Source organism: Lygodium microphyllum, chromosome 4 (genome assembly GCF_053477565.2).
Source record: "Lygodium microphyllum isolate KBCC chromosome 4, Lygodium_microphyllum_v1.1.10, whole genome shotgun sequence".
Lineage (NCBI taxonomy): Eukaryota > Viridiplantae > Streptophyta > Polypodiopsida > Schizaeales > Lygodiaceae > Lygodium > Lygodium microphyllum.
Window position 1 is genome coordinate 79,184,159 of NC_141138.1, and position 21,839 is coordinate 79,205,997.

The 21,839-nt window shown below is 41.2% G+C and overlaps 1 protein-coding gene across 4 annotated transcripts in view; it reads right to left on the minus strand.

Moving 5' to 3' along the window:
* Positions 1-14,628: 14,628 nt before the first annotated feature.
* The window catches only part of LOC148037217 (DHBP synthase RibB-like alpha/beta domain-containing protein), a 74,814-nt gene continuing 67,603 nt past the window's right edge, over positions 14,629-21,839 (minus strand). Inside the window, exons 8-9 of one of the 4 annotated variants that reach the window (XM_087676156.1) lie at positions 18,210-18,307; positions 14,629-15,937 (exon numbers count right to left, since the gene is read on the minus strand). In XM_087676156.1, coding sequence (XP_087532282.1) covers positions 18,227-18,307 — 81 coding nt within the window. In that variant the 3' untranslated portion in view covers positions 14,629-15,937; positions 18,210-18,226. Of the gene's footprint in view, positions 15,938-16,016; positions 17,435-18,209; positions 18,308-21,839 lie in introns of those variants that run through there. The other 3 variants (XM_087676153.1, XM_087676155.1, XM_087676154.1) reach the window with 3 other exon arrangements.

A 21,839-nucleotide genomic window follows, 5' to 3' on the forward strand; every position in this document is an offset into this window, starting at 1 on the left:
AACCAAGCACGATCACATTTCATGCGCGTGACTCCTTGCTCCATTCTAAGGGCCTGCCTTTTCTGCGGCTTGGCGTCTGCTCGTATCTGCTTAATTTCTCGTCCTTCAATGTCGTATTCTATGGTATCCACTTCACCCTCGCTCTCATCACTGAAGGATTGGCAGTCTTCGTATTCATCGCTGGAATCTCTGTCATTCGACTGCTCGTCGTCTCCCAGGGCTTGGTATGCCTCGTGTCGTTGGTTAGGAACCAGGGCCCAGTTATACATGAGGTTTAACTCGTGCACCCTGGTCCATTTCCACTTGGAATCCTCTAAGAAGACCTGGAGTGGTTTGAAGTTTGCAGCTGGGTTACCAACTAGCTGGTCCGTTAGGTATTCCAGTACCCCCTGGAGTTCCCTTTTGTTGGATGGCACTTGGAAGGTGACTGTCTTAGGCTTTCCATGGAGGCTTGCTGCCATCATGCAGACTGGTGTAGAGAGTGCTTCGTTGGTCTTGCCGATCGTCTTGATGGCCTACTCATACGCCTCATGGTCTGAGAATGGCAGGTCAATTGTAGCGAGAACGTGCATCCAATCCCACTCATCCTCTGGGCATGGGATATACTTGGTCAAGGACCCATAGGGCTTCTTGACCTGAGTGTTCCCCTTGAGCATAGCAGAGATGGCGTCTAGGTCGACTAGTGAGGTCTTCCAAGTGTCCATCTCTATTCTTACGGCGTCTGTTCTATTGCCAATGAAGATTAAGCCGTTACCCCAATCTTCGATGACTCTAGCGTTGCGCATCCAGGGTCGGCCTAATAGGACATCGTATTCCACTCCCTTCATGGCTATAAAGTCGACAGAGTACTGGACACCTGCGATCTTCACTGGCCAATTCTTCAGCACCCCGAATGGCTTCACTCTCATACCGTTTGCTAGCGTGACATTAAACCTAGCCGCTTCGACAGGCGGGTTTCCCCAAGTCTGAAGCACTGCGTGGCTAAGCACACTAACCCCGACTCCCGTCTATGATTCCCTTCCTTGTTGTGTCACCCAGAACTAGGACCGGTAGGACCGCGTGCATCTCAGAGCCTTCCCAAAAGGCGTTGACGTGCAAGGATTTAGGCATGGAGTGCAGCGTCAAACTGGGCAATTGCATCTCTGCATCCTGATCTCGAGGGTCTGCCGCGACCTGCTCTTGTGACCCTTCGACCCACTGCTTAAGGTCTTGCCATAGGGCAGGGTGCTGCTTAAGCAGATCCCCCAGGCTAAGTGTTACAGGGGTAGTCACTAGCGTGGTCAGGAGATCATTAGATACTCGTCCTTCCCTCAGCCTAGATTGTCCGGGCCAATGGCCAGCTGATCTGCGGCTCTGTCGTGTCTAGGCTTGGTCTCGACGGCATTGCTTGTGGCACAGTTACTTTGGCCGTCTTAGGTTGAGGCGGTGATGTTGGCGTGCTTACGCTGGAGAGATCATCGATCTCGCCCTCTATGATGGGTTCAGCGTCTTTGAGATGCTGTTGAGCCTCCCTTACCCATTCCTTCACCTTTTCTATGGCCTCTAATTGTCGCTTCGGATGCGGGTATTCCCCTACCTTAGCGCTTCCCTTTTCGGCTGTCTTAGGGGCTGAAGTCTCTGCCTCCGTGTCTGAGACCTTCCCCGTGGGTAGAGTCGTAGCACTCTCGGTCTTTAGTGCAACCTTAGCTTCCGATCTCTTCTTTTTCCGCCTACGGCTTTTCTTTCCTATCAAGATTGTGTCAAGATTGCTAGGTCCTGCCAGAGAGATGCTGGCCTGCTTCGTTTGGGCTCGGGTCATAACTCGCAAGGGAATAGGTGTAGCCTCCCCATCGGGGTTTTCGACACCAAACAGCCCCAATGGGACGGATGGCAAACTGGTTGAGCTAGAGGTCGGCTTCCGCTTTGGGCAATCTATGAAAAGATGGGTGATTCTGCACTCTGCGCACCTTTGGTCAACCTTGTCCTTGTTTTGCTGCTCTCTTTCAGGGCAGCGTGATGAGACATGACCGGGGTGTCCGCAAGTCTAACAAGTGACTGGATCCTGTGGCTGCCCTCCTAGGCCTCTACCCCATCCTCGTCCTAATGCCATCACCGGCACGGATGGATAATCCATGAGGACCGCGTTGCCCTTGTCGTCATGCGAGACGTAAGGGTATATGTAGGTCTCTTCATCATTCGATTTCTCCACGTAGTGTACTGGAGCGTCGCTCGATGAGTGGGTCACATAAGAACCAGGCGGTCTAGGAATGCCTGTAGGATTTATGTCCATTCTAGGGACATCTGGTTTCATATCGTTAGGCGCGGGAAGAGCCAATGAGGCTCCCCTTCCGAAGAATGGATGCGGCCTGTTAGCTAGATAAGGCTGGCCGTAGGGTTGCGAGTATGGAAGTCTTCTTGATAGTCTGCAATACGCGACATCATGGCCAAACCTACCGTAGTTAGCACAAGGTCTTGACCTAGGGTCTTGATACTCGACAGGCAAGTGGTTTCCGCCACAGTACACGCATTGGACGTGCGGGCGCGTTGGTCGTCTCAACATGTCTTGTAGCTTGGCCAATTCCATCTTGACCTCAGCCAAGCCTTGGTTTGTCTCGGTGGCCTTCCCCTTGTCTTGGAATGATGGGATTGACCGCTCACTAGATGCTGATGTTTTCTCCGAGCTTCCCGGGTTGGTCTCTTCTAGATTTGAGTTCCTAGAGCTCCGTTCTTTCAGCTGGTCATCGACTCTCATGGCTTCCTCAAACACTCTAGCCACCACGTTCCGCTGCAAGCTTGAATTGCCTGCCAATGCCTTATATAACTCCTCGTCTCTAATTCCACTGATGAATACAGTCGAAACTACTCTGTCAGTCGGTCGCTCGCCTAGAGGGATTCTCTTAAAGAGACTCCTCACAGGGGTTACGTAGTCGCGGATGTTCTCCTCTTTCTGCTTGACGTTCATCAAGCATACTAGCAGGTTATCAGAGTATCCTGGCTCGGTGAATCTCTTGACGAAGAGATCCTTGAGATTATTGAAGTTGGCTCGCTCTACGGCGTCCAGGCTTGTATACCACGTCCTACCCTTGTCGCCTAGGCAGAGCCCGAATGCTTGCGAACGTTGAGTCTGGTCGTTGAGGCCGTTGGCTTCGCAGACTTGCTCAGACTGCTCAATAAAGCTGTAAGGATCGTCATGCGGTTAGTACTTATCAAGCTCCTTGGCAACAATGGGTATTTTGGCCTGGCTCTTTGAGCCTTGGTTTGCCCCTAATCCTGCAAGCAGAGACGTCGCTAGTGCGGTGGCACTCTGCTCTATTGCGGTGTTATCGAGCAGCCGTTTCATGAGGAGCTCGCTCAATGTCAGGTCTCCTTCTAGTGCTCTCTCATGGTCTGTTCGGTTTCGGCCAACCAAGTTCAGTACTTGCTGCACCTCATGCAGCTCCATGCTTTGCCTTTGGCTCCTAGCCTGCTGATCCCTATTATAATTAGCTATTTCCTGCAATGCCTTGTGGGCTAGCCTTCTCTCCTCCTCTAGGTCCGCAATGATTGCGTCCGATGTCCTGCCACGGTGCTCGTACCGAGCGTGCGCGTTGTAGCTTCTCACCAGCTGCTGAATGGCATCTGGGAATATGTTCAAATCAAGTTCCTCACTAGACCAATGGTCGAAGCTCTCTTCAGTCATGGTTGAGTTCTTGCGCTCCACTACGGTGTTGACCAGGGTGAATAGACTTGACAGATCCTCATTGTTGGCACTCCTTGCTTGGTCCTACCCTGCGCTTCAATTGTTCGTCTATGTCTTGGGTTCTCTCCTATTGGTGGGTTCCTTGAGTGGTTTATCTGAGTGAGTTCCTTTGGTTATTGAATACAAACCTCAATTTATGGTCACTCGGTGAGTGCGTTGTTTCTCGTGCACTTGTGCCCAATCAAGCTTTCAGCTTTCTTAAGTGTACTTCAAGTGCAAAAAGTCCATGTGAGTGCAGCGACCAATTTCTCAACGTCCTACACACTATCGCTTGTTTCGGGCCTGATAGGCTTGTAGGTCCATTTTTTTGCCGTTTAGTCAGGGTTTAGGGTTTCCTTGTATGTTGCCTTGTTCGCTTCCGGTCGATTAGGTTTTACGGTTCAGCGGCTCGCGTCCAAGTCCTTGGGTCCCGCAACTATCCACTTCTAGCCGCTAAGCGGCTGCGCACTACAATTTCTCGTCACATGTGCGAGAATCAAGTTTTGAGAGCCCGAAGGGTTTCGATGGTTTGCGCTAATGCATATTTGCCGGGTCGGGTCAAATTTCTGACAGATTTGACAAAAAGTTACACTCGGACCAACTAGTCTGAATTGCAGGATCCGAGTAGGTTACTCGGACAGGTCGAATGGCGGGTTCAGACAAGGTAATTCGGACGGGCCGAACGGCGCTTGGCCAAGGGCCGAATTTGAGACTCGGACGGGTCGCTCGGACGGGCCGAGGCCGGATGTGCCACGTGTCAAAGAGCTTTGACTCGGACGGCCGAGTGGGTTGACGCGGACAGTTGCCTCGGACCCGACTAGGGTTTGGCCAAGTGGGCCGAGGGCCGACTCTGGGACTCGGCCCATGAGAGGCCACTCGGACGGGCCGAATGCGGCGCACGTAACTCGCGCGAATGCGATTTCGATCATTTCACCCAATATAGGCCGGCGCCATGGTCATGCACTTTCAGATCCTATCTAGGAAAGTAGAGGGAGAGGTTTGTATACCTGAACGGGCCGGTAAGTGCATCGGTGATGCGATCGAATCAACACGGGCTAGAGCTCTCTCTCTCTCTCTCTCTCTCTCTCTCTCTCTCTCTCTCTCTCTCTCTCTCTCTCTCTCTCTCTCTCACTGAAATGGCACAAATGAGCTCTCTTTTAGCCTCCTGGCTCTTATATGCCTTCCCAAATGTGGCATTGACGCCCCCAATCACTCACTTGCCGATCTTAGGCCTCATTAGCGAGCATTTTGCACATTTTGCACAATTTTTTCCATGTTTTGCCCTGTTTTGAAACAGTAAACCCTACCCTTTTTCGGTTCGATTTCCTAACTCTAACCTACGCTAAATGCAACAAAGATGGAAGGCAAAAAGCTGAAATAGATTCTCCATGCTTTCCAATCATCAAACAACCAAAATATCCCAAAATACTTACTTGTTTCAAAGATTAAAAACACCCAAACTTCCTACCTATCTCAAGCTCCGTTTCGGGGATGAGTACCCTACTTTGATGCTCGATATAAGGCGCGCAAGTGCTCAAGCTTGAATCCGTTGGTCCTGGCAACGGAACCAAAATGTGGGAGCCTTCGCTCAACCGCCAAGACCCACTGACCGCTTATTGTTTCAAGCATTCCAAGCGAGCTCTAATGGCTATCTCTCACCTAGCCACACGTCGTCGATCCTACGAGTGTAGTGAGCTTACCTTGATGCTTGATCGAGTACCCTCCTCTCCCTTGCACTCCGGTAGCTCCACGATTCTTGATGCTAGCTCAAGCATCCTCAAGCCTCCTCCATCTCCAAGCTCCATCCTCCATAGCCGCATGTGCAAGAGAAGAGAAGAGAAGAGAAGAGAAGAAGAGAAGAGGAGATGGTGAAGAGCTTCACCCTCTTGATCCCTCACTCCCACACACACTCACTCCCTCACACTCTCACACTCCCTCTCTCAAGAGCACACACAAGCAAGAAGGAGAGAAGAAGAGAGAAAGAAGAAGACTCTTTTTGCCACACACCAAAGAATGGGCTTCTCATTCACTTTTCAACTTTATATACAAAGCCCTAAATCCTTTTTGGGCGGTCATCCCCTTTTCCCTCTTTTACATGGCCGACCGTAGCCTAGGTCCTTTTTCCCATTTCCCACCATTCTAATTTATCATATTCCCAACTAATGCGTACACTTTACACAGGAGCGAGCCTGGCACTCTTTTACAAAGATTCGGGGGCGCTCCCACATTTTAATGGTGCGCCCTTTTTCTCTTTTGTTGTCTCGGGGCGACACCGAGGCTTTTTGAGGGTCGTGCCCGAATATTTAAATTTTTTAGGGACTAGTTACTGGTCAAGGCGCCTTTTTCTGCTTTTATCCTACGCCTTTTTTGCTATTTCCCTTTTTTTTTCGTTTTCCACTCCTCTATGCTGCGAGAAACACGGTAACAACAACTTATACATCATGGAAGTACCTAGAAAGCTCACTTGGGATATTCTAGCATTATATAATGAGGTGGTTGGTAGAATATGCATACCCGAGGGATTTTCAACTCTTATTCATTCGACCATTGCAGTGAAGCATGAGTGTCCTTTCTCACCGACACTTTTTTTTAAAGCTATGCTTCACTATATCTGTAAGCACATCTCCATAGGAGGGGATAGATGAGCTCTACTAGATGATACTTGGCTACTCAACTTATTGTGCATAGATGATATCGTACTGAAAGTTGATTCCCCACAAGGGCTACAAAGACATCACAATTACCAATGTTATGATGTTTAGAAATACATCACAATGGATCAAGAGATCAATTACCTATAGATAGCAATTGGTGGGATATGTGGCTTCTTATAATATTTGGGGGTCTCATTGACAAGGTCCACTTTCTCCATGAGAAAGGCAACACAAGCCATGCTCACACAAGGATATATGACATTAGAAGAGCTCAAGATGATGTCTTCACACACAACTCTAGGATCCTAGCACTAAGTTATGGCTATTTAATATCCTAGTTACATCCACATTGATACATGAAGTACAATTATAAAGGCCTAACCTTGACCACTACAATAAATCGTGACATATAGATAATGGATGGAGATCAATGGAGGGCCACTAGTATCCATGATTTCTAAGATGATTCGATGTAAGGCATCAATCCTATATGAGATTGTTAGAGTTGAGCTAGGGTCTTCCCTGATTATGATAGAGGCTCTTACCATATCAATTTCATTCATACAAAACTTATGGCTTCCCCAATAGAGATTGCACAATTAGCCCTTGAATCCTCATGACATCTTGTTGCAGAGGGTGATACATCATGTTGGCATATGCCCAAATATGGCCTCATGGTTTGAGTTACATAGTCTTAGTATAGATTGGCTACCCGCCTTTTAGTACTCCCTTGATGCACTATTTCTCCATTTGGATCACTCCCAGACAAGATCCTATTTTACAATAGACCAAGAGGATATGGCTGACACAAGTACATGAAATGGGGTTGAAGATGGATTTCTACAAATACCATTCTTTCCACATTACTAAGGATGGCTTTATAATATGCTCAGGTTACATAGATACTCACATAGTAATTAGGATTAAATGTATTATCTATCACATGCACATCTCCTCACACTAGCTAGAGATTTGAGATTGGTAGATATATATACATATGTCCAAAGAGAAGCGTATATACAAAGTCTGTCGACAAAACAAGAGCCAGAGACGAGAGAATAATCATATCTACCAATGCTTAGCATACTATGAGATCCAAATTTTCCTTCATTATCTATTCAAGGATAGATTTGTACTATATAGAGCCATGGACCATACTAAAGGCCTCAATATCTTTGCCGATTTGAGCTAGGTCCTAAAATTTCTCTCTTTTATAGGTGGAGTAACTAGAAGCACATTGAAGCACCCTTCAATGTGCTTCCTATGAGTAACTAGAGGCACGAGTTCTTATGGTCCCATGGATCTACTAGGCAATGGTATGCAATCTTTTGGTCCCATGTCATACGATCAGAGTGGTGAGCTTGGACCTTGAGTCCTTGATACCAAAATCTAACTGGCTAAATTTCTACTTACCAATGGGTCTCTCCTATGATACACAACATAGCAAACAAAATCTAAGCAAGAAATCCAAAGTACACAGCAAATTTGATAGAATAAAGATTTTTTAAATTGCAAAAAGGTAATGCAATGATGACTTTATCTAGTCATGCCGTGCCATAATAAAGCTTAGATTGCAATCCAAATAAATTCTACATGAAGAGCTTAAAGCTAGCTAAACAAACTCTGATTAGGCAATTAATTGTTGATGGTCATGAAAGGGCCTCCTTTTAATAGCCTACGAAGGTGATCGCTCAGCCTGATCAACATTTGATATTATTGAAATCGATTAGGCACCCATGGAGGATTAGCAACCTTCACTAGTTGGCAATGGATGATTAGTAACATTTACTAGTCAAGTCAAGGATACTAGCCTTGAACCCCTACTAAGGAGACCATTGGCCCACCCAAGTCACCCAAACCAAGGGCTACTTCTACCACCCATAGGATCCAATAATAACTCCCATATCTTGTAGCTCAAATGCGATGCACCTCAAGTTGCTACCTCTTAATTGTTGCATCTAACCATGTGCTTGATCTATATAGGTTACCTTTTTATTATCTAATCATATAAACCTCATCTCATATATATATAAGACAAGACCCACCCAATGTTCAAGGTCACACATAGTAATGAGGGCCAACTTTAAGTAACACTAACCAATCATTGATGGCACTTTAAGAGGGTGGTTTTTTTAGTGTATCTTATAAACATTTTTATTTTATTTCCAAGCAAGCTTATGTGGATGCCTTTTGGAAAAGCCTAGGGTAGCAATTAGCATGAAGAAAAGGGTATAAGGTATCGAAACAATGTGTGAGACCAATGAATAAATGAACTCTTGTCAACATTGCAAATCAAGCAGCATTTTTGAACTCTTTAAAGTGGGGCCAACTAGTTAAAAGGGTTTCTTATGAGTAAGAAAAACGATGATTGCCCATACACTTACACTACATGCAAAAAACATGTCCTAAGCCTTTAATAGACAAATACTAGAGGAATGGTATAAGCTAAACTCAACTAATAAGAGATTTCCAAAAGTCCTTACTAGAGTTTATTTTTCAAAAGGAGCAAAGGAAAAAGCATATGCCACTAAGACTCTACAACCCACTTGAAGAGACAAGGATCTAGTTTTGTAGACCACCACTTCCCTCAGCTCTCCTTCAGGGAGCTACTAAACTATCTACCTTTCAAAGAAAGGGCATCCAAATTCAAAGGAATTTCATCCATGTGGATGTCATGTGGGCATTGGAAGGAAAGCAATAGTGCAATTTATTCATGGAAGCAATTTTGCATCAAATACTTGACCCTCGAGCAAGCACTTTTAGGTGATTAAGGGGGCTTTAATGAGGAAACATGAAAGATCTAGCAACTAATTAAAGGCTCCGTACTAAATATATATATGCAATTGAGTACTCTAGTTGTTTGGGTTGTGCCGATAAATAGAAAGCTTGTGATGGCCTCTCTGCAATGTATAAACACAAAATCCCAATCCTTCAAAGTAGCCTGTTATGCTCATATCTAAAACATTTGGTTGTTCATGTATTTGCCTTAACTGAGTATGTTTGTATTTCCTAAATACATCAATAATATTTTTTCTACTTATGAGACATGAATGTGTTTCTATTACTTTGGCATTCAAAAAGGAAAAAACAAATACTCTTAGCTTAGTAAAACTATTTGAAGGTTTACAAAAAATGGGAGAGCACATTTGAAAATCGACATATTTTTGCACTTCCCAAGAAGGCAAGGCAACTCTAGCTCTAATTACATTTTGCAACTTCAAAAAAATTTCATCTATAGCTTGTCATTTGACTCACTTCTGCATTGCATTTTAAACTTGTCTAACCTGAAGGCATCCCCAAAAAATGTGGCAAATTTCTTCTTCCTACTATAGAAAGGACAAAGCAATGATGAAGGTGTGACCTTACTTAGCTTCTCTCTCCTAACATTTTCTAGTGGTCACGCTTCAAATATAGAGAGTTGCCTCAATGAGGGCATCTTGCTCTAGGTTCTTTTTCTTTCATGTTTTGGGTTTTAATAGTGCAAGTGCTATTCTATCTTTACTAGTTGCTAATAAAGTGGGGGTGAGAATTGGACAAAGTCAGTTTCCCACAATGGTGTTCTTATGGATATGGAAATGAATTCGAGAAACTGGGCACCATAACTTTAGTATGAGTAGGCCACTTCCTTTTATTCTCAACATCTCTCTCCTCCAGTTAGCCTCACTTCTATTCAAGCCAAAATATTTGAAGATCTTCTATAATTGCCATCGGTCCATAGCATTGTTCTCCCACACCACTCCATCTTCCAATGTCATAGTTGTGTAGAACTTTGGATAGGTTTGGCTTCTAAACTATGGGAACAAACCTCAAAATGAAGGCAAAGGATACAATCCAAATGTTATGGTTGAGATAAGAATATACCCTTTTATCTTACATCCCCTCTCATCTAGATCAAGAAAAAAAATTCCACATTTTGATGAGCATTGTACATATTTAGAATTGAGGTTTCTCATCTATATCCCCTTGGTTGTTAGCACATATTTCCACTTAACAAAGTCCCACTACCAAATGAGAAAGTTAAAGGTTTATGAGTCAATATCTCATATGGTTATCCATGATTGATCTACGTTCATCCTTTTAAGAAGGCTAAAGGCAAGGACTTTCGTCTTAACATGTACTTTTCAACTCCCAAGTCACATCTAATTTATCAAAAGTAAACAACTTCTAGGAAAATGAAGTACAACTACATAGTCTCTCCATACAACCAAAGGAATTCTTGTTACATCCTTTCTAGGCTTTGCCACCAACTTTACTGCAATTCAAAATGCCAAAAAGATTATCAATGAAGCCAACATACTCTTATGGATATGCAATTTCCCTTTTAAGCTTGGAGGGTATGAAGTCCACTAGAAAATCTTTGCTTACACCTTGCTCCTCAACTAGGCAAGCCATTGTTTTATGATTATCCTAATGCCAAGCTGACACCATAACTATCTAAGGCTTCAGCAAGTTTAAATGTTTTTGAATACACATTGATTTCACAAGTTTTGCCCTCTCTAGAACCAAAACCACCAGACCAATTTTGAACTAGTTAATCTTGAATCAGTGAGATACACAAATTGGTAAACCTACATAGGAGCATCAATAAATCATTGATCTATATTGACCAGATCAAAGTAACATTGGCAAAAGTTATGCCGAAAAAGATTGGACCCCAAGAGTCTTAAACCCTTTGATGACTCCATCTCGCACTTTCTTATCTAGCTTTTTCAAGAGAGGCTCTATTATAATGGCAAATAAAAGTAGGGCAAAAGAAAAGCAATGATAGAGTGATCTCTTAATAGAAAATGATCTTATTTTAGTCCATTAACATAAACAATGGCTGAGGCATTAGAATAAAGTCTCCACTATGTCTACAAATCCTTGACCAAAGCCTAAGCTAGAAACAGAGGTGGCAATGAAGTCCCAACTTATGTAATCCTATGCCTTTTCAAAGCCTAATAAGAACAAAGTTAGCATTAAAGCTTAGGGCAACATCCTTTACCAAATAGCATGAGGCTAAGAATTCCATCATGGATTTGATTTCCATATATATAAAACCATATTGACTTGGGATGTGATCGCACATTGTCATTAGTAAGGAGTCAAAACTTGTAACCTCAACAATGCCAGTAAGCATTATGACTTGAATAAATTCTACCCAACCTAGCACACATTTAAGTGATGGTGCTCATTATGTCGAGTGAAACTCTTGGCATCATCATTAGGGATTAAGCTATGAGCTCTCAAATCATCCTCAATTTTCTTACCATGATAACCTTTCATATTGAAGTAAGCAAACATGAGCGACCCACTTTCACTAGTCACCTTCAATCCCCTGTTCATAAAGTTCTCTTACCATCATGTTTACTTCTTAATAGCTACCATTACTCCCCCTTTCAACCGAATAATTTGATACATAAGGAGAAATAACTCCCCAATCTCATTTGTCTATGACCACCTTTCCTATAACAAATGATCTAATCTCCCATGGACCACTATGCCATGATTTGAGGTACTCCCTAGAAACGAAATAAAAAGAATAATATTCTTTTTTAAGTATCTATAATTAGTGTGTAGCCAAGGATTTTTAGGGTGGATAAATCTCTATCTCAATGCTTTGCTTCCTACAATGCCAAAAGATTAGAGTTCCTATTTCTTGTAATGGACTCGCAAAAGCTATTTTCTTTTAAAACCAAGATTCCTTCTCAGAGAGAGTAAAACTTGATCAAGCACTTAATTACATGAATAATAATTGAACATAAACTAAAATACACTCTTCACTTTAATATCTTGAAAATTTGACATCCTGTTGGCCCCAAAACTAACGCCCCTTGTGGTAAAACTTTAAATTTTAAATTGCCAATGTGTTATGTATAAGTTGAGATTTCACAATTTCATTTGCTAATCCAAAAGCCCCTTGATGTAAAAATGATCAACAAGCAACTCAAGCCCATCGCCCCCTTATTTTCACCCAAGATTTGCATAGTTTCGACTCATTTCACAATGGATGAGATAGCATCTAAAATCCCTAAAATTTCATTAAATTTCAAGCGTTGATTTCAACGTACAATGTCTTTCATTGATGGCACAGATCCCAAGATCACTGCTAAACCCTAATTTTTACAAAAATTTAAGATTTACAGTAAAATTCTCACCATTGTCCATTAAATTTGGTTAAGATCTACTCCAAATGGTTGACATACTAAAAAAGTCTAAAAATAGATTGAAGAATGTGAGAGTTTTAGATGAGAAAAATATCTAAGATTCTTCATTAAAAAATGTCTCAATCTAATTGTTGCCCTTCTGAACTACAAAAAATGCAATCACCTACTGTCTAAGTCAACTAAAATGAATGTTGCAAGTCCCAGATGAATCTTCTCTTGGTATCACCTGTCTCCAAAACGCCCTATATAACTGTCATATGTAGCAAAAAGTAAAAATCTACACAAGAAAATGGCCAACAATAACCTCCTCTTCAAAACATATATACTAAATTAACCTCTATATGCCTCAAATAGTCTTCTTTCACCATTGCATGGATAATTTTATCAAGTGATAAAATTTTAATCTTACTTTTTAGCCATTTCTAGCTATTAAGTTAATTCTTAAAATTAACTGATTTTAAAAATTAATTTCAATCTTGACTTTACCCAAAATTAAATATACCCATCCATAGTTAAATTAGCTAAACCATTTGCAATATGGAGTGATCCCTAACCTCAAGTGACCCTTGCTCGCATTAATTAATTAATTACTACATAGTCCCTAGTATCGCTAATGACACTTAATATCCAATTAACTATCCTAAGATCAAAACTAATACCAACTAACAACAAAAGCCCACTTGACATAACTTATCACCACTTTTGTTTTTAACGTCCACTAGCTCCTTGGAATCCTTGACCATCAACCATGAAATAGCTACCATCACATGTGCTTTACAACCTTGCATATTTAATTATTAAATTAATAACCCATTAATTGTCCTAAGATCAAAACTAACACCAACTAATAACCAAAGCCCACTTTGCATAACTTATCATGACTTTTGCCTTTAACATCCACTAACTCCTTGGAATCCTTGGCCATCAACCATAAAATAGCTACCATGTGCATCACAGTGATTTACAATCTTGCACATGTGATTATTAGATTAATCAAATATTTTTTACCAAGATTAAAGCATCTTAAAAATTTTACATCTCTGTGACAGATCTCTCCCTTGAAATTCTTACAATTGTTATTGATTACACTACATTGTGCCAAAGCAAAAGTACACTACACTAAAATTTTCAAAAAAAAACAGTCACAACATTGGTCACTATTGTCTAACCATACTATATGCCCCAAAACCTTACTAAAAAATCCCAACTAACATAATAATGACATAAATTTAAAACACAATCGTGTAAATCCATTGGGTGCATCTAAAACTCATATATCTCAACATAAACCATGACTAAAACAATCAACGCCATTTACTAACATGTTATCCATGGGATTGACTATAAACCGTTGAAAAGTAAGTATATAATCTAATAATACACTAATATAAAAACTATCATAAATTGCTACAAATATAATTTCGAATTGATCATAAACTAAGTGTAAAAATTAATGCAAAACTTATCATGAATTGATTCAAATGTATAATTTCAATGCGCATGTGAAACTCATACTCATCTGCATACATCTTACAGCGACTAGTACACTCAACAGTGACACCATGGCAAACATATTATTAGCATAATAACTTAAACTCGTTTTAAATATATCCAAGATCCACTACATATAAGAGCTATCTATAACTAGCACAATGTAAGTGCTACCTTTTCCTTGAGCATCAGGCACTTCTCTGAATCCCTATTTTGTTGAACCTAACTGAGCCTGAACCAAAGTCAATCTAACTAAAAGACATCTAGATAAAGCAACAACAATTAAGGATAGTCTGCCAAGTCATCCTCTTCCATCTACTTTGCATCCATTGGTGAGTAGTCCTAAAACTTCACTAAATATCTTTTGAAAACTTTAGCTCTGACAATTCTAGCTCATCCTTCATACTACAATGTTTCCGACCTATCTTAATCTACTAGGAGACATGAACTCGAGTCAATTCATCAATTATAACCACTCATTCTTGCCTATCACACCGCTAACGACACAATTAGCCTTAAAAACTATCTCATGAGCAAAGCCTATCTAGAGCATTCATTGAGACACTCTTTTTACCTACATTTAAAAAATGATAAAAATATTTATGTAAATAATAATAATAACAATAAACAAAAGAAAATAAAAGCTTCAATAGAATAAGTGAACGCATGCCCATTTACTTATATTGTTATATGTAACTTAAATTATGTACTTGAGTGAATAAATGGATTAAATGAAAAAAGAGAAAGTACACTACTATTTGTTCAATGGCTCTATCTTTGTCTATTTCTTCCCCTCTCTTTAAACATCTTTGATGTAAGTGCCATGGATTTGGCACTCCTCTAGGAGGAGACTAATGTTAACAGTATTTTGTGAAAGCTATAGTCCAACAAGGTCAAAGCAAGGTTAATATAACTATTGAATTTATTTGATAGTGGGTTATTCTTTTACGGAGCTTCGTGATATTATTTTGGACACTTGTGTATTACTATTATACTTCATGGACATCAAATACAAACTTCTTGTTTCTAGCAAAAGAAATAAATAGATAAGCCTAATCTTTTAATGTTTATGTTCACGAGTCAATGTGAAGCTTAGAGTTTGTGATGCACTTGCTTTTTTTACTTTTCTTTTGGTTTACCACATATCATCCTAGGATCATGAAATGGCTAAAAAACTTTCATATCCACAAAAATGGTTCAAGTCCTTGTGAGAAGCTTCAATTATCAAACACCTACAACATCGTGTCCATTACCATTGAAGTTTATCCCCAAAGGGAGTTTTTCTAGGCCTTATTTTTCGACTTCTTTCATCCTTTTGGATATGGGGTTTTTGCTCGCTTGTACTTGCCAAGAATGGTAATATGGTTACCTTGGATCTTCATACTCTGATTTTTGCTTATAATAATGACTTTGCTATGGATTTGGCACTACATATTTAGTATTAGCATTACCCACACACAAAATGCACAATACACCAACATAAAGGCACCTCATATACACTTAATACGTGACAATAGTGGTCTTTCTGACTACCCGATGTTGTCTTTTCCTATCTTTTTCCTTTATGTTGGGGGGCTGGAGTGTGCATGCAGGAAAATTTATGTTGACCAGCTGAATACATAGGAAATGTTACAACAACAAACAGTGGTATACATGAGGCCAAGCTGGTTTGTGATTTTAAGGAAATGGTTGTCCCAACAATCTAAAGACTTACATTTGCTTTGCAAGAGCCCACATATACAAACATACAATCAGCACCCTACCACTTTGAATTCTAAAATGAAATTATACAGATGGTTATATATATCTACAACTAATACCCTTCCAGCAGATGGCACAGCCAAGTAGTTAAGTAGCCTGACACAGTAAGATCTAGATGTTTCCATTTCTATCAATATAAGACACATACCTGATCCTCTCCTGTGTATACCAACCAGGAATTGCATCATCTGCAGCATGAAGATCCTTATATTTCAAGGCTCCATTTTACAACTAACATTCATTTGCATTTGAAGAAATAAATAAATATTGGTGTAAAACTCAGAAAATAATTCACGTCTACCACCACACACAAATCAAGCTGTCCCCTCACCTTTGCCTGTCCTGTTTAGACCATCTCTCTCTGCTCCTATGCACCCTTTGCAATTTGATTTCTGAAACTTATAAGACTCTTCCAAGTGATCCTAAGATGGCACTAGGCAGCCTGATTTATAGTGGCCCAACTTCATATTGCTTACAATTCAAAGGTTCCCACTGTTATGGTTAAATCCCGGCATGTGGAACCTTCTTTCAGGTTTCTCAAGGAGCTTTCACAGCACAGTAATATTTGACAGCTAAATGCTTGAGCTCATTGCTCTGTGGAAATGGCTGGGGGGCGGCCCCCCAAAAAAAAGGACTTTTTGTCATTTGATTTTTGAAACTTGTAAGATGAATCCAAGTGCTCCTAAGAGGGCACCCGCACCCAGTTTATAGAGGCCCAACTTCATATTGCTTACAATCAGGTTCCCACTTATGGTTACATCTCAGCATGTGGAACTTTCTTTCAGGTTTCTTGAAGAAGCTTTCACAGCATCAGAAGTATTCTCCTCTTCCTACTTGAAAATGTGTTGCAAGATTTAAACTTCAGGTTTGTTGGGAGGGACAAGCTAGGGCATAAATTGTGGTCAGTGTCAAACTTTTGCTTTTCCTTTGTCCCATCTGATTCCCAATCTAGTGCTTTTTCCCCTCTAGGAGTTCCATAGATGGAGAGACACCAACTTTTATGCAAGCACATAGATGGAAAGCTAGGATGCCATGATTGCAATGGCTAGCGAGCAAGCACAGTAATACTTGACAGCTAAATACTTGAGACTCTAGGTGCCCTAGAACAACAAACTGCAAATGAGAAATTCTAGGAACTACACATGAAGTTACGGTTATTTGAGACACTGGTTACACCAGCCCTTCTATATGAAGCAGATATCTGGGGGACCAGCCTATATCACACAGAAGAGAACCATTGGTAGGGTGTAAGGATCAAAAGAGGGATCACTAATTCAGAAACCAGATTTCACCAGCTATAGCCTGCAACATCTTTTCATAGTTGGGGCCTTATTAGATAGTGATTCTGGCTGGCATATGTGGACGGCCTGTTCTCCCCCAATTATTGACCAATAAGACATCTTAGTAGTAGATGCCAGACTGGGACAGACATCTTATACACCCTTATAAGGTTCACCTAGAGAGAATGCACGACACTTCAAAGAATGGCACAAGCTTTCCTTGCCATATAGAGAGAGACTTGATGCATTTCTTGGTGGCATTTCGTATTCATCTATGGGGAGTATCATCCTTCTCCTGTTTCATAGCCCTAGTTAGGCTATTGTATATACTAACCACCCTGTGGAGAGCCACCACCAGAGCCTAGTTTCTCTTGTATTTCCTGTTTGTACGGCATTTCTCTTACCCTGCAGGAAATTTTTCATAAGTAACATCATTAGAGCTTGACAGCAACATGAGGTCATGACCATTTCAATGATTAACTAGGGCTCCTTAACATCTTAAAAGCTCTAAAATGTTAGTGCATATGTCATAGAGATTATGCTGTCAATGATTTACTGAATAAGGGAAAAAGGGGTCACAAGGCCGAGGAAATGGTACACTAGGGCTAAAGTATATCTGTGTTCAGTACATTAGGGCTAAAGGTAGGTGCAGGTCATGAGTTATTCTGCAATGAAACCTTTGATGGTTTGAAACTGAATGAAAGAGCCAGTTCTACGATCAACACCAGAACTGTAAATTTTAGTCTTACAGTAGGAAGCATCAGTGGAATTGGCATATCATTTTGATTGATGGTGAGTTCATTACTCTTACTTTAATCCAGCTTTTATTTACCTTGATATCTGGCAACACCAAAGCCTCGTGGTGCAGTTATTTTGCAACTTATTACAACAAGTGGATATATTTAAAGGTCTAGCTTCACGGTAAACCATAATTAACAAGTGCACTTTGATTCACATTTAGAGTGCAAGAGATCAAATTTAGAGTATTAAGGAACAATCCAGCACATTCCAGTCAGACAGATCTTCACATTGCTGGCAAGCATCTTAGACAAACAAAATGATGTTCCCATTGCTCACAAGCAGTGTACACGAATAGAACATCATTACAAAAAGGAACGATTTCAGAGATGGAACAAAATGGTAAAAACCGCTCCAAGATGGACCATCAACTTGAACATACCTTGAACATTCGTTTAGTTATGCATAGGGGTTTGCCATCGAAAAATCAGTCTGTACTGAGTTTTGAATTTCCATAAGCATCCAGTCCTCCACGATCCCCTGTGCCATTGGAGTAGAATTGTGTCATGCTACAATCATAAGGAGACCAGGAACCCTACTACCATGCCTGACATGTAGATAAGTACAACAAGAGGAACTATAGAGAGCTTATACAAGGTCTAAATTTAAGAGAACATCTGAAACTATTCATATTCACAAAAATGAATATACAGAAGAATCAACTGTCTATGAAAAGGTTGAAATCATGGCATGGGCACCTCCAAATAGTCATGCAAACCAGTAGAAGGTATCTGCTTCTAGTATGACTTTGCGAAGAGCAGACTAGGGGTGATGATCGGCATTCATGCATTTTACTGTTTTGGATGCACATTTAGTGGAGGCAGAAACCATCAGCATTCTTACACTGTAAACAGTGTCCCAGTCTATTTTTTTTGTTTGTGCTAAGGGGTGTACAATGAAGCAATGGCCCGTACAATCCAAAGCTTGCCACTTAAGATTGTGACTGAAGATTCATAACTAGAAGATCAATTCTTGAATAGTTAGATTAAAGACTCAGGGCTCATTATTAATTTGGTGGGTAAGATCTCACATAGAAGCTTTATCAGCCTAACATTTAAGTGACCAGTAATGTGGAACTTGCAGGTGGTGCCACTTCCTTGAATCACACTAACGATCTAATCCTCCTTTGGAGAGACCAGGCCGGAGGTGTAAAGAAATGGTAGGGTTCATAGGGCAGAACAGAGTGTACGATGCTAATGCAATGGAGACTCGTGGTTCCATGTCTCTAGGACCAACATTGTGGTAAACAGAGTCAGGGGTGTGAACACCCTCTTACAACGCTTAAACCTTAGGGTTGTAAGAGAGTGTTCACACCGGAAGGGTGTAAAACACGATAAGTGCCCAAACTGTGTAACATAGGCACATAAAATAAAAGGAAATAAATCTAGGGGGAAAAACCTCTCGTAAGGAGAGTAAAAAGTGCCCCAGTGTCCTAATGAGAATCACTAACACTCCTCTGTGAGCGTAGGCGTGAGTCAAACCCAACAAACACTCCTGGAGTGAAGAGTATTTAATATACAAGGGTCACCCACCAAAGGAGATCAAATTTAAAGCATTGAGTAATGCTTCAAATTTGTCATGAGAAAGAGCTTTGGTGAAGATGCCTGCCACATTACTAGCAGTATGATAGTAGACAAGTTTGATACCACCTACATGTAGCCTCTCTTTGACAAAGTGATAGTGTTTCTCCATGTGTTTCGTGCGTGCATTAAACACTAGGTTCCATGCCACTGCAATGGCACTCTGACTGTCAGTGAACAAAGGAGTAGGGCCGTGACAAATACAGTCATGCGGGATGTAGGAGCAAATGTCTCCTCATAGTCAATGCTTTTCTTTTGTGCATAGCCTTTGGCCACAAATTGGCCTTGTATTTGTCAATGGATCCATTTGCATTCCTTTTCACCTTATAGACCCACTTTGTACCAATGGCTTTCTTCTCAACTGGCAAGGACACTAAATCCCATGTTTGATTCTTTATGATAGAATCAAACTCAGCTTGCATTGCTGCCTTCCAATGCACACTATGTTGTGCATCCTCAAAACATTCAAGCTCCTCATCATCAAGTGTATCTGCTACCATAACAAACTCCATGGTATGTGCACCATCATGCATACAAGCTTGCCTTCTAGTACGACCAACAATAGGAGCATCCAAATGACTATCTTTCATAGTCTACAAATACCATCTAGGCATCTACCTAGCTTCCTGACTGTGTACAAGCTCTTAATTCAGCACCTTGCTGAATATTCAGATCAAACATAGGCTAATTTTCTACATTACCCAATGGAGCAGCTAGTTGAACATTAAGTTCACTTGCTGAAGCTCTAGCTGTATACCGAAAGAAATGGAAAGCAGCCCTTCAGATGCATCATTGTCAGCCTGATATGTGTCAAAATCAGCAAGGGATTTTCATCGAAAACCACATCTCTGCTGACAAATACCTTTTTAGAGACAAGATTATATAATCTATATCCTTTGCTCTCGCTACTATACCTCACAAAAATGCATTTAACAGCCTTGTCATCCAACTTCTTCCTGAGTACCTTGGGAGCGTGTGCATACGCAAGACACCCAAAAGTACGAAAATGTCCAACAAAAGGTTTTCGGGTGTTTCAAGCCTCAAAAGGCGTTACATTCTTTAATGCCTTGGTGGGACACCTGTTCAAAACATGGCAAGCACACATAACTGCTTCCATCCAAAAACTGTGGCAAGCTCTTTGCTTTTAGCATACATCTAGCCATCCCCATGAGTGACCGATTCTTCCTCTTTGCAACCCCATTTTGTTGTAGAGTATAAGCAATACTGTACTGATGAGCAATGCCTTTCTACTTCAAAAAAGAATTCAACATAGAAGACATGTATTCCCCCTCTCGGTCCAAACAGAGAGTCTTGACCTTACAGCCAGATTGATTTTCAGCAAGTACAACAGAAGCCAAAAAAGTATCATACACTCCTAACTTTTTCACCAAAGAGTAGACCCAGCAAAAGCAAGTAAAGTCATCAATAAAGTCAGAGATAGACATCCCTAACTCCTCCTTGGCTATGCGCTTTCTACATTCTGTGATGTAGTGTCCTGGCTTCTTGCAATAGTGACACTTGCCCTTCTTGGCTTGCATGCCCCCTTGTTTCTTGCTGCCCTATGAAGTACCTAAAGTCCCAGAGCTCTACGGAGCATTTTTAGCTTGGCTGCCCTTGACCTTTTGCCTTGCTATAAAAGCTTGCTTAGAGGCTATAACATCCACACCACTGTTCTTTGTTGTCTGCCCTTCCTCTAAGAGCAAACTAACCAACTAAAGGAAAGAAAGTGGCTGTGGGGAGATCCTCATAGTGAGGTTCAAGACCGTATAAAAGGCCAAATATGAGAGCGGCAATGAATTCAAAGTAGCGTATAACAACTGTGCATCTGAGTAGTACTCATCTACATTCATAAGTTGTTCACGCAAGTCCTAAATTTTATTTAGATGATCTTGCATGGAATCACCCTCATTCATCTTCACAATCTCAAGCTCTTTCTTTAAGAAAGAGATGCTCGTGTCTCATTCTTTCCAGCAAACATCTGCTCTAAGATCAGCCATGCTTCTCGTGAAGAAGCTGCAAACCGAATGTGGGTGATGATAGACCACTGAACTACCAATGCAATCAGCGACAAAGCTTGTGCATCCCATGTGTCCCATGCCTTTTGTGCTGCTAATCTCAGGGGAAGTGGCTGAGCTGGAGTAGACTGAACAAGCTGAGCGGGCTGAGTTGCATGTTATCCACGTCCTCCTAAAGGAGGTGTAGCAAAAGCCGCAACTCTAGGCCTAACTTCTTCACCACTGACATAATCCCAAAGATTCTTTGCAAATCAGCACATTCTTCATCATAAAGCACCATAGGGAATAGTTGTTGCCATCTAACCTATCCTCCTTTGACACATATGTAAATACATCGCCTCCCTGATTTGCCATGGTAAATGTAACTGATCAAAGAGCAAAAGAGCAATACTTCAAGCTCGAGCAACTTTGGAAATC